Source organism: Theropithecus gelada, chromosome 3, assembly GCF_003255815.1.
Source record: "Theropithecus gelada isolate Dixy chromosome 3, Tgel_1.0, whole genome shotgun sequence".
Classification (NCBI taxonomy): Eukaryota; Metazoa; Chordata; class Mammalia; order Primates; family Cercopithecidae; genus Theropithecus; species Theropithecus gelada.
The window spans coordinates 125,983,483-125,997,145 of NC_037670.1; the positions used below are offsets into that span (position 1 = coordinate 125,983,483).

General features: G+C 37.3%; 1 protein-coding gene across 2 annotated transcripts in view; it reads left to right on the forward strand.

Moving 5' to 3' along the window:
* The window catches only part of MAGI2 (membrane associated guanylate kinase, WW and PDZ domain containing 2), a 1,480,053-nt gene that overhangs the window by 1,239,248 nt on the left and 227,142 nt on the right, over positions 1–13,663 (forward strand). For both annotated transcript variants that reach the window (XM_025379587.1, XM_025379588.1), the window contains exon 10: positions 944–1,582. In XM_025379587.1, the coding sequence (XP_025235372.1) occupies positions 944–1,582 (639 nt within the window). The remainder of the gene's footprint in view (positions 1–943; positions 1,583–13,663) is intronic.

Sequence of the window (13,663 nt, forward strand, 5' to 3'; positions counted from 1 at the left end):
AAGTTAGCCTCTAACCAGTAGACCTCTGAAAATCTGTGATAGTTCACTGGGGAGAAAGGACAAGTGCCTTTATTGAAAATGATCCGCAGAAATATTAGTTTATCTAAGATCAGAGGATGAACTATGGCAGCTTTCTGTTTGAAACCAAGGGTCTCAAATCTCTTCCATCCTATTTTAACAACAATCATATTAATAATAGTCTACGTTTATTGAGCACTGTGTGTCACACACTATGCCAAGTACTTTTCCTACATTATGTCATTTCCTTCTCCCAACTTTACAAATGAGGAACTGTGGCTCAAAGCAGGTAACTTGGTCAATATTGCGTATCTGTTAAATAGTTGAGCCAAGATGTCAACCCAGCTCCCCAATCCCAAAACCTGCACTCTTGACCTTTGCTTGCATATACGTGGAAGCTTTGTAATTACCTGCTATAGATGGAAAAAAATTAATAAATGGGCAAATTTTTCTCTTCCATAAAAGAGAAAAAAGGCAATTGACTTATTAAACTTATACAAAAAAATGGTAGGGCTTTCTTTTTCATCTAAAACTCATGACCACTACTTCTCAATAGTTTGAAAATTCTATTAACTGAATTACACCGAAGATGGAAAATAAGATGAAAAAGAAGCATAGAGAATGTGCTTCTTCAAGGTACAAATTCTTCTAACCTTTTCTCTCAGAGCCTTTCTTTCTGAATATGAAGTTGTTTCTGAACTTCAAGAATAACCAAGTAGCTTTTTTTCAGCATTTGATCATTATATTTGTTGGCAGTCCTGTTGTAACCTTGAGTCACCTACAGTGATTTTAAGTATATTCTAATTGATTTTCTCACTGCTTACTGAGAAACAGCACCTCTCACTAGTCTCATAAATAATTCCATTTCTCTATGTCAATGTTAATTGAACTTACCTCATGTTGTCAATCTCTTTTTTTCTTACAGGTGATGTCATTGTCTATATTAATGAAGTTTGTGTCCTTGGACACACTCATGCAGATGTTGTCAAACTTTTCCAGTCTGTTCCTATTGGTCAGAGTGTCAACCTGGTGTTGTGTCGTGGCTACCCTTTGCCCTTTGATCCTGAAGACCCTGCTAACAGCATGGTGCCACCCCTTGCAATAATGGAGAGACCACCTCCAGTGATGGTCAATGGAAGACACAACTATGAAACATATTTGGAATACATTTCTCGGACCTCACAGTCAGTTCCAGATATAACAGATCGGCCGCCTCATTCTTTGCACTCCATTCCAGCTGATGGTCAGCTAGATGGCACATATCCACCGCCCGTCCATGATGACAATGTGTCTATGGCTTCATCTGGGGCCACCCAAGCTGAACTTATGACCTTAACCATTGTGAAAGGTGCCCAGGGCTTTGGCTTCACTATTGCCGACAGTCCTACAGGACAGCGAGTGAAACAAATACTTGACATTCAGGGATGCCCTGGCCTGTGTGAAGGTGACCTCATTGTTGAGATCAACCAGCAGAATGTACAGAACCTGAGCCATACAGAAGTAGTGGATATACTTAAGGACTGTCCCATTGGAAGCGAAACGTCTTTGATTATCCATCGAGGAGGTAAGACAAACATTGGCTCAGCAATAAAATATATGGGTAAAATAGTAGGATCCTTTAATAATATTGTTAAAATGGAGATTTCCTTGGAGTTGAATGAAATTATACTTTAAAAAATAAAGCTTAAAGAGTAAGAGAGAAAAATACGAATTAAAGGAAGCTGTGTTTTTGAATTCTGAGAATATGTCTTTTTCTATTTTGTATTAAACACAATAATAGTTCTTTCAGTCTTACAAACATATTGATAGAAAGTTGGAGGGTAAAGATTAAATCCCCAAGTATGAATGTATTCTGTTTCAAAAGTTCATTCATGTATCAGTCGTGGAGAACTCAAACTGGTTTCCCATTGATTTAATTAAGAAACCTGCTTTTCCGATGGAAGCAATACTTTGAATCGTGCTTAGGTTTCCAGCTAGCAGGTGGAAGCTGGTTCAACCCCTCCCAAGCCCAAGCACAGTCTTGACAATACTCAGAAGGACCATGAACTGTGAGAGCTCTGAGAGCTGTGCTGCTGTCGAAAAATCTTTTCAAAGTTTGGAATGATGTTGTTTAGGACACTTCTGCTACTGCAGGGACTGCTCTAGAAACAATTACCCATAGTACCTCCCATGATCTAAGAAGAAAGTTACAGAACAGGGTGAGGGCTGAAGTTCTGGGCTGAGTGTCGTGGGCAAAGTATGGAAATAGGAACAGGGCCAAGTGTGGTAGAAGCTCTGAGCCCTGAATGTTTCTTCCCCTCTACCTTCTCTGTGGGGAAGGGAATGGGGTAAAGCACAGGGCCCCTTCTCCACATCTCTTCCGCTTTGTTCTGGATGACCAGTGAACCTGGACAGAAAAGGGAGGGAAGGGGCCATAGATAAAGACAATACTATCTTGAAGAAAGAGTGTAAAGGAAAAGGATCAGGCTAAGCCCTGGTTTTCCTATTTGCCAATTTGTGGACTTAGGACACTGAAAGTCAATGAGCCTCAGCCGTGTCATCTGTTGCAATGGGATACTACTACTACCTAACCCAATGGTAGTGTTGTAGCCCAACATCTGCTCACTAAATGTCTGGCGAGTCTAAATTAATACCGAAGCTTCAGCATGGATGGGTCAAAAGGAACAGGACAATGAGGAACTCATGCATGAAGGACACACATGTGACCAACATGTGGTTGCCTATTCAAAGCACTCAAAACAGCCTGAAACTGTCAGTTTGAAAAGCAAGTGAAGGCACTCAAAGCTGAAAGAAAGTAGCACCTTTTATGATTTATTTGGCCCTCTCTGCAGGTGTTTTTCCTTCAAGGAAGTATTACATTGTTGATTCCTTGTCTGGAAACGGACAGCAAACACCAGGCATTTGTGAGCTGCACTCTATAAAGTCTTAGGTTCCTGTACTAAAAGGGAAATTCATATGATAGCAAAATAATCTTAAATGTGACCTTCTCAAGGCATTGTTACAAAATAGCAGTTGAATTCTGATAATTAAATGTTGGCAGGGTATTTTAATTTCTTGCATTGCTTAAGATTAAACATTCCTAATTAAACAGTCATATCTTCATAGTGTCCAATTGAAAATCAAATATTTGGAACAAGTTCTTGATATTAAAGGGTATCACAAAATCACTGCAGTATCTACTGTATGATTCATAGAAACAAATTTGGACACATTTTTTATATACAGCTTCTTCTAAAAGCATGACATAGCAGAAAAAAAGGTACTTTGAAATCCCTAATTTACATTATGGTAATTTGTCCTTTTCTGAAAACATGTATTGTATGCCTGCTATCAGCTAGGCTACCCTATTCTCACTTTTCCTTAACCCCCCATTTACTCCACAAGTAATCAAAGTGGTCTTTGCATTTGGGTTGTGTTTGGGGATGAGGGACTTGCTTTTTGTTTTTTGCCTAGCATAGCAAAATGCAGTATGCTGTGATGCTTAAAGTACTTCTAGTTGAAAACCTCTTGAGTTTACCCTGATTCCCACAATTTGCACTCATCTCTCTGAAATTAATAGGAACTAGCACCATGCTTAGGTGGCGAAATTCACTTTATCTTATTATGGGCTGCTCAGAAGTGCCTATGACCTCATTGAGATAAGCAGACTCAAGAGCTGAGTTGCAGGCCTGGGTCCTTATATCAGGACTATGGGTGGTCAGCTGTTTTTAATTATTTACTAGAGTTTTTAATTTATAAAGTAATAATGTACATGGTTTCACGTTTTTAAAGCAAATAATGTCAACAAGTATAAAATGAAAGTAATTTTCTGTCCTATCCCAGACTTTCAGTCCTTTCTCCCTGAGGCAAATATATTGTATGTAGTCACAGAAAGTTTATGGTCTGCTAGCACATGTGTGAATATATATAGTAAGTTTAATGTAGATGGGATACATGTGTGTTACTTTAAAATACCTTGGTTATTTGGTATTTGTTTTACATACACCATGTGGTATAATTTACATGCCACACAACACTCACCAGTGTAAGTGTATGCTCAGTAAGTTGCTAAAATGATATAGTTGTGCAACAATCATCATAATCCTTAGAACATCCATCATCCAGAGTTCCCTCAAACCCCAGGTAACCACTAATATGCTTTCTGAATAGTTTTGTCTTTCTATAAGTTTTCATAAATGGAATCAGACAGTATGTAATATTTTACTTAGCTTAATGCTGGTGAGAGTTCCCTGTGTCGGTGCAGGTTTAAGTGGTTTGTTTCTTTTATGGCTGCTTAGTATTCCATTGTACAGATCCACTCCATTTTCATGTCCATTCATTAGTGTATGGACATTTGAGTTGTTTTCGGGTTTTGACGTTTATGAATCATGTTGTTATGAACATTTGGATACACGTGTTTGTGTGTGCTTATGTTTTCATTTTCTTGGGTAGATACCTAGGAGTGGTATTGCTCAACTGTAAGAAGAATATATATTTAAATTGTTAAGAAATAGAACGTTTTCCAAAACAGCTGTTGTACAAATTTCCAATTGCTGCCCATTGTTGCCCACATTTGATATAATCAGTCTTTTTTATTGTTATTCTAATGAGCATGTAGTGACATCTTTATGTGGTTTTAATTTACATTTCTCTAATCCTTTTACATGTTTGCCATGTTTTCATGTGTTTATTAGCATTCATATATCTTCGGTAGCATGTCTATTCAAATAATTTGCCTATATTGTGCTGTCCTTTTAAGTTTTATTAAGTTATAAAAGTTCTTCCTTTATAAGCTATGTGATTTGCAGGTATTTTCTGTCTATGGCTTGTCTTTTCACTTTCTTAGTGGTGCCTTTGAGGCACACAAGTGTTTCTGTTAAAATCCAATTTATCAATTTTTTTTTCTTTTTTTTGAGACAGAGTCTTGCTCTGTTGCCCAGGCTGGAGTGCAGTGGTGTGATCTTGGCTCACTGCAAGCTCTGCCTCCTGAGTTCAAGTGACTCTTCTGCCTCAGCCTCGCGAGTAGCTGGAATTACAGGTGCATGCCACCATGCCTGGCTACTTTTTTGTATTTTTGGTAGAGACAGGGTTTCACCATGTTGGCCGGGATGGTCTCAATATCCTGACCTACCTTGTGATCCACCTGCCTCGGCCTCTTAAAGTGCTGGGATTACAGGCGTGAGCCACCGTGCCTGGCCCAAGTATTTTTTTTCTTGTATGGATCCTTCTTTTGGTGTTATATCTAAGAAATCTCCTGACCCAAGATTTCTTGTGTTTTCTTCTAAAAATTGTAAATCTTTAGCTCATTTATTTAGGTCTATAAACAATTTTAAGATAATTTTTGTGTATACTGTCAATTAAGGGCCTAACTTCATTTTTTTTTTTTTTTTTTTTTGCTTCTGTATATCCAACAATCACTCTAGCACCATTTGTTGAAAAAGCTATTTTTCATTGAATTCCCTTGACACTTTTGTCAAAAATGAACATAAATGTGGACGTTTATTTCTAGATGCCCTATTCCATTCCATTGATCTGTTTGTCTATTCTTGTGCTAATACCATGCTCTCTATGTTACTTTAGCTTTCTATTAAGTCTTGAAACCAGAGGTGTTAGTCCTCCAACTTTTTCTCCTTTTTCAGAATAATTTGGCTACTCTAGGTCCTTGGCATTTCCATAGACATTCTAGTATTGGATTGTTTTTTCATTTTTGTTTTTGTTTTTGTTTTTTAAGAGACAGGGTCTCACTCTGTTGTCTAAGCTACAGTACAGTGGTGCAATCATAGCTCACTGCTGCCTCAAAATCCTGGGCTCAAGTGATCCTTCACCTCAGCCTTTCCAGTAGGTAGGACTACAGGCACATGCCACTGTACCTGGCTTTTTAAATGTTCTTTTAGTGATGAAGTCTCACTGTGTTTCCCAGGGGTGTCTAGAGCTCCTGGGCTCAAGCAATCCTCCTGCCTCTACCTCCCAAAGAGCTGGGATTACAGGAATGAGTCACTGTGCCTGGCCTAGGATTGCCTTTTTAATTATTTGGCCTGCTGAGATTTGGGTGTCACATTGAATCTATAGAACTATTTGTGGAAAATTGCCAACACTGAACCTTTTAATTCATAGGTAGTGTATCTCTTCACTTATTTGGATCTTTAATTTCTCTCAGCAATAGTTTGTAGTTTTCAATGTACAGATCTTGTACTTTTGTTCATTTTATTTCTAGCTATTTTATTCTTGTTGATGTTATTGTCAATGGAATTGTTTTATGTCTTTTCAGGTTGTTTATTGCTAATATATAGAAATGCATTTGTTTTTCATTTTTTATTTTGTACACTGCAATTTTATTAAACTGACTTTTTAAGTCTGGAGGTTTTTTTGTAGACTCCATATTTTCTATGTAGTTATTATACCATCTGGTAATAAAGACAGTTTCACTTCTTCCTTTCCAATTTGTATGCCTTTGACTTCTTTTCCTTGCATTATTACACTTGCTTGAACTTCCCAGAATGATATTGAGTACAAGAGAGGTGAGCAGACATCCTTACCTTGTCACCAATTTTAGAAAGAAAATGTTAGTCTTGCATCATTACATCTGATTTTAGGGCAGGATTCTTATATGCCCTTCATCAGGTAGAGAAAGTTGTCTTCTGTTCTTAGTTTGCTGGAAATTTAAATAATCAGTGGGTCTTGGTTTTTATCGAATATTTTTGCTGCAGTTATTGGGATGATCCTGTAGTTTTTGTCCTTTTTAAATATGGTATATTATATAACATGATATTTAGATATTGAACTAATTTAACATTCCTGGAATAACAACCCTACTTGATCATGGTATATAACTTTGTGTATGTTGCTGAATTTCGTTTGCTCATATTTTGTTAAGGATTTTTTTAACCTGTTTCGGGGAAGATTTTTCTGTTTTCTTTTCATATGATGTATTTCTCTGGCTTTGGTGTCAGGATAATAGCGGCTTCATAAAATGAGTAGGAAAGTGTTCCCTCTCCCTCTGTTTTTTGAAAGAGTTTGTGTAGGGTTGATATTATTTCTTCCTTAGAAGTCTGATAGAATTCACCAGTGAAGTCATCTGGTCTGAGCTTTTATTTGTAGGAAGATTTTTATTGTTAATTCCACTTCTTTTCCTGATTTAATGTTTTCTTCTTAAATCAGTTTTGGTAATTTATGTACTTCTAGAAATTTTTACAATTCATCTAAGTTGTTGAATTAGCATAAAGTTTTTAATAAAATTTTATGTAATTCCTTTTTAAGAACCAACTTTTGAAATTGCTGATTTTCTGTTTTCCATTTGAACATTTTCCACTCTGGTAGTTATAGTTTTTTCTCTCCGACTTACTTCTTGTTTGATTTACTTTTCCTTTTCTGTCTTCTTGAGGCAGAAGCTTAGAGGATTAATGATTCCATTTCTTTCTGACAAAATCACTTACAGCTATAAATTTCACTCCAACTACTTCTTTAGCTAAATCCCATAAATTTTACTATGTTGTGTTTTCCTTTTTCACTCAGTCCAAGATATTTTATTTCCCTTGTAATTTCTTTTTTGACCTATAGGTTACTTAGAAAAGTGTTGATTCTTCCAACGTTTGGAATTTCCCAAATCTTTTTCTATTGTTGATTTCTAATAATTTCATTGTTAAAGAGAACATGTTTTGTATTATTTTCATCCTGTTAAGTATATTACAGTTGTATATGCCCTAGTGCCTTACTTTAATATTCTTTTGGAGGGTTTTATATATTAGTTCAGAAATACATCTTGTTTTTAAAACATAATCAGATTCCCACTAATGCTAATGGATATTGTTGTTGCTTTCAGGTTTTTTCTATTAGAAAAATGATGTATCTTTTTAATCTATTTTTAATTGACACTTAATAATTGTACATATTTATGGGGTATATGATGTTTCAACACATGTATATGCTGTATAATCATCAAATCAGGGTAAGTAAATCCATCATCTCAAACATTTATTTCTTTGTGGTGAAAACATTCAAAATCCTCTATCTACTTTGAAATATACATTATTGGTGACTATAGTCAACCTAATGTGCAATAGAACACAGGAACTATTTTCTCCTAACAGTAACTTTGTGTCCTTTGCACAACCTCCCCCAACCCCTCCTTCCCACTACCCTCCTCAGCCACTGCTATCCACTCTTCTATTCTCTACTTTTATGAGATGAACTTTTTTATATTCTGTATATAAGTGAGATCATTCAGTATTTGTCTTTCTGGACCTGGCATACTTAATGTAACATCCTCCAGGTTTATTCATGTTGTTGCAAATGACAGGATTTCATTCTCTTTTATGGCTGAGTAGTATTTCATTGTGTAGATTTGCCACATTTTATTTAACTATTCATCCATTGATGGACACTTGGGTTGGTTCCATATCTTGGCTATTGCGAATATGTAGTGCTTCAGTAAATATAGAAGTGAAGATAACTCTGTGACATTCGTTATATTTTCTTCAGATATATACCCCGTAGAATTACTGATCATGCAGTAGTTCTATTTTTAATATTTTAAGAAACCTCCATACTGTTTTCTATAATGGCTATACTAATGTACATTGCCATCAACAGTGTGCAAGGGTTCCCTTTTCTCCACATCCTCACCAACACTTGCTATCTTTTGTCTTTTTGCTAATAGCTATCTTAACAGATTGAGGTGATATCACACTGTGGTTTCTATTTGTATTTCCCTGATAATTAGTGATGGAGAGCAGTTTTTCATATAACTGTTAGCCATTCATATGTCTTTTCAGAAATGTCTATTCAGGTCTTTCGCACTTCTTTTATTTATTTATTTTTTTTTTTAGCTGTTGAGCTGTTTAAGTTCCTTGTATATTTTGGATATTAACTTCTTGTCAGATTAATAGTTTGCAAATATTTTCTTCTATTTTGTTGGTTGTCTCCTCACTCTGTTGATTGTTCTTTTTCAGTATGGAATCTTTTTAATTGGATGTAATCTTATTTGCCTACTTTTTTGAGACATATCCAAAAAACACTGTCTAAGCCAATATCATGAAGAACCTCCCCACAGTTTTCCTATAATACTTTCATAGTTTTGGATCTTACATTTAAGTTTTTAATGCATTTTTATTTGATTTTTGTAGAGATAGAAGTCTAGTTTTATTTCCAATTTTCTCAGCACCATTTATCAAGCTGTGCTTTCCCCAATGCGTCTCTTTTATCTGATGTAAGTACAGCCACTCCTACTCTTTTGGTTACTGTTTGCCTAGAATATCTTCTTCCATCACTTTTATTTTCAGCCTCTGTGTGTCCTTAAGGTTAATGTGAGGCTTTTGTAAGAAGCATATCACTGGATCTTGTTTTTTAAACTATTCAGCAAACCTGTCTTTTGATTGGAGATTTCAATCCATTTACATTCAAAGTATTTATTGATAGATAAGAACTTATGACTGATGTTTTGTTAATGGTTCACAGTAGAGATGTGTATAATTTACAGAGCAACATAACATTATTGAATTACTCTGGATTTGATATATTTGCCCTTATCAGTGAATGTTGTACTTTCATATGTTTTCATTTCTACTTGAAGAACTCCCTTAAGCATTTGATGTAAGGAAGATGTAGGGGAATGACTTCCCTCAACTTTTGCTTGTTCAGGAAAGACTTTCAGCACTTTCAATATCATCCCCTTCTTTCTTGGCCTCTGGGGTTTCTGCTGAGACATCTGTTTGCAGCCTAATGGTAGTTCCCTTATATATGACTTGACATTTTTCTCATTGCTGCTTTTTAAATTCTTACTCTGTTTTTGACTTTTGACCATTTAATTGCACTTTGCCTCAGTGAGGATCTCTCTAGGTTGAGTCTGTTTGGGAACCTGTTAGCTTCATGAATCTGGATGTTCGTATCTCTTCCAAGACTTGGGAAGTTTTCACCTATTATTTTATAATTACAGGTAAGCTTTCTGTTCCTATCTTTGTCTCTTCTTTTTCTGAAACTCTCATAATGCAAATGTTTTCTCATTTAATGGTATCCCAGAACTCCCATAGGCTGTTTTCACTTTTTTATTGTTTTGGGGTTTCGTTTTTGTTGTTTTCCCCTCTTATTGGGTAATTTCAAAAGACCTATCTTCAAGTTCAGAGATTCTTTCTTCTGCTTGATCTAGTCTGCTGCTGAAGCTCTATATAGTATGTTTATCATTTCATTCATTAAATTCTTCAGCTCCAAGATTTCTATTGGTTCTTTTTTAGATATCCATCTCTTTGTTAAATTTCTCTTTGAGATCATGAACTGTTTCTCTGATTTTTTTTCAACTGTCTATCTGTATTCTCTTGTATCACACTGAGTTTATTAAAGACCATTATTTTTAATTCCTTTTCAGACAATTTATAAATTTCCCTTTTTTGGAGGTTGCAGAGAGTTATTGTGTTCCTTTGGTAGGGTCATATTTTCACCTCCAAATGAGTCTTAGTATGCCAGCTGAAAAAGATGTAGTGGCTAGTTCCAAGTATATTCAGTGGTATAGTCTTTGTACAGATTCTTCAGCTGCAATCAACATTTGAGATGACGTCTCAGCAGCCTAGGCTATAGGAGTTTGTGGCAGCAGCAGTGGTAGCATAGATTGCCAGGGTTCTTGGTGGCAAGAGTTTTGAGACTGTCCTGATCATGTTTTCTCCACAATGGGCAGACTTAGCTGAATGAATCCCTCTTGCTGTTGGGTCTGACATGATCAATATGCAGCTGCAGCAGCACTGGGCTCCAGGATACAGGTGTCAGAGCAGCTGTGAACCTGATGTCCTGGGTTCAAGATCTTGCCAACCTATTGTAACAACTGGGTCTTGTGCTATAGGTTTACTCTGAGGCAGAGTTGGATAGTGATTACCCACAGAGCCAGGGTCTGTGACTCTGAGGCAACCTCCAGCAGCTTAGGCCCAGGGGACCAGATGATAGCTATGTCTCTGACCCTGAGGGCAGGGCACAGCACTGGCCTGGCTCCAGGAAAGAAGGGATGCTATGGAGATTTGGCCCTGGTGAAGGGTTTGTCTCAGCAGCTCAGACTCTAAGGAGCTAGTTTGACTCCAGGGAAGCAGGGTACCAGTTGTTTAGCATGCGGGCCAGGGTGTCTCAGCCCAGCCAATGCTGTTTCTCTGGGATGCAGGGTTTCTATCAGCTCAGCCCAGCTTCACCAGGACACTAATTCTTTTGGAGGCAATGTGCTGTTTCAGCTCAGTCCCAGGAGATGTGACTGCTCTGAGTGGCCAAGACATCATTTCCCAGGAGGCAGGGCACATCTTCAACTCAGGCACTGGTGGGACATGACTGCTGGACAGCCAAGGCACCGTTTCCCCAGGATGAAGGGCACTATTTCAGCTCAGGTACGGGGGAGCTGGGTGTAGCAGTTACTGGGAGGGGTAGATGAAGCTGCTTTGTCAATCCACTGTTTTCCTGGGAGGCAGTGCACAGCTTTATTTTGGGCCCTAATTGACAAGATGCAGCAACCACTGGGAAGGGTAGATAGAGTAGCCCTACAGCAGCTTGGCCTCACAGGGTAGGGTATGGTAGAAACTCCTCTCAGGGATGCTGAACCACTGAACAGGGGTGGCTCCATGGTGGCTAAGCCCTTAGGCGCAGAAGAGTGCCATGGTCACTCACCCCCAGAGCAGATCATACTCTAGCAGTAGCTCTGATTCCAAGATTGCAAAGCATAGAAGCCATGTGGGTCAAAGGGGTCAAGGCACCGTGTTGGCTTCTTTTCTGGAGGGAGCACGGCTGTGTGGACTCCTGACACCTCCTTCAGCTGAGTTCAGTGTGTGTGAGGACTGCAGGAGTCCCCATTGGTGAGGACTACAGGTGTCCAAGGTGTTGATGGGGGATGCTTGGGTCCACCTGCTTACTTTTTCCTCACAGGGAGAAGTCCCTCCTGGTTCAGGGCTGAGCCCAGCTGGGAGGTGAGGTGGTGGAGGCCAGGGGTTTTCTTCCATTCTCTGTGGGGCCATCCTAGATGTCTGTGCTCTACGAGGTTTCTGCTATTCCTTTGATGTACACTGGTGCTCTCCTTTAGTTATTTTCATCGAAATGTAGTTATTTATCTGTTGTTTGGACTGTCTTGTGGGGTAGGGACAAGTACTAAGGGTTTCTAGTTGACCATCTTGCCCCTTTCTTAGTTTCACGAAATACTTTTTGAATGCCCATGATGTGCTAGGCACTTTTTTGGCACTAGAGATAAAGTAACAAACAAAGCCAATCACATCCTTTTTCTCATGGAATTGATATTATTAGAGACAAAAAAATAAATATCAACATAAATATGTCCTTAGTTTGCTTTTTACATTTATATCTCCTACCCTCTGGAGTTTTATCCTTGAATATCAATCTTATGCCCAGCTCCCTTACTGAGTTATCTTACTGTTTCTCATCATTTTTTCAGTTCATTTCATGGTATTTGGGGGCATACAATAACACCACCTACAAATAACAATCACTTTGCCTCCTCCTTTCTTATTTGCATACCTTTGATTTGTATTATATACATGTCACTTAATAGTGAGGATTATGGAAATTTCTATCCATTTCCTGACTTAAATGGAAAGTCTCATTTTACACTCTTAAATACAATACTGGCCTTCAATTTAAGATTAATATTTGCCATGCTAAGGAAATACCTCTCAATTCCCATTTGATTCAGAATCTATATCAAAAATGGATAATAAATTTTATCCAAAGTTTTTGGTATCTTTGGAGATGATTATTATTTTCTCCTTTGACTTATCACTCTGATGAGTTGCATTAAGGGACTGATTAGCGTTAAGCTATCCTTTCATTCTTGGAATAAACTATGTTCAATCATATTATGCTTATAATATGCTCCTAAATTCTATTTGTTTACATATAATTTTGCATCAACTTTAAATGACATTGGCCTAAACTTTCCTTTTTGTTATATTTTTTGCCATCAGATTTTACTATTAAAGTTATGCTGATGTCTTAAAAGCAATCAATACCCTTTGTCTGCTGAGAAATAATTTAATTATCTTCAAAGTTATCTATTCCTTGCAGATATAATATACATCGTTGCAAGTATCTAGTTCTGGTGTGTTGAGTTTTGTTTTTTGTTTTGTTTGGTTTGGTTTGGTGGAAGGAAGGGTACCCCTTTAGAACTTTTCAATTTCTTCCATAGTAATTACTTTTTTTAGAGTTTCTGTCTTGCCGGGGTTCAGTTTTTACAATGCATGTTATCCTACAAATTGTCTCTTTTATTCAGGTTTTCAAATGTATTTAAGTTGAATTAAAATCAAATATTCTCCATTTTCTTCTAGTTTCCACTTTACCTGAAGTAGTTATATTTTTTTCTTTTTTTTTTTTTAATTTAAATAGAAATGAGGTCTTGCTATGTTCACCAGGCTGGTCTCAAACTCCTGGCCTCAAGTGATCTTCCCATCTTGGCCTCCAAAAGTGCTGCAATTCCAGGTGTGAGCTACCATGCCTGGCCCTTATTTCTTATTAGTGCTTTTTCTTAAATAGGTTGGCTAATGGTTTTTCTATTTTAATGGCTTAGGAAACATACATACTAGTTTATTTATAAATAATTTATTGGCTGATGCCCAACCTAGTGTGGAACAGGGAATAATTACACTCTGCTCAAGGACACTGTTGTTTGATGTCTGGAATATGACAAACCCAGAGTGATTAC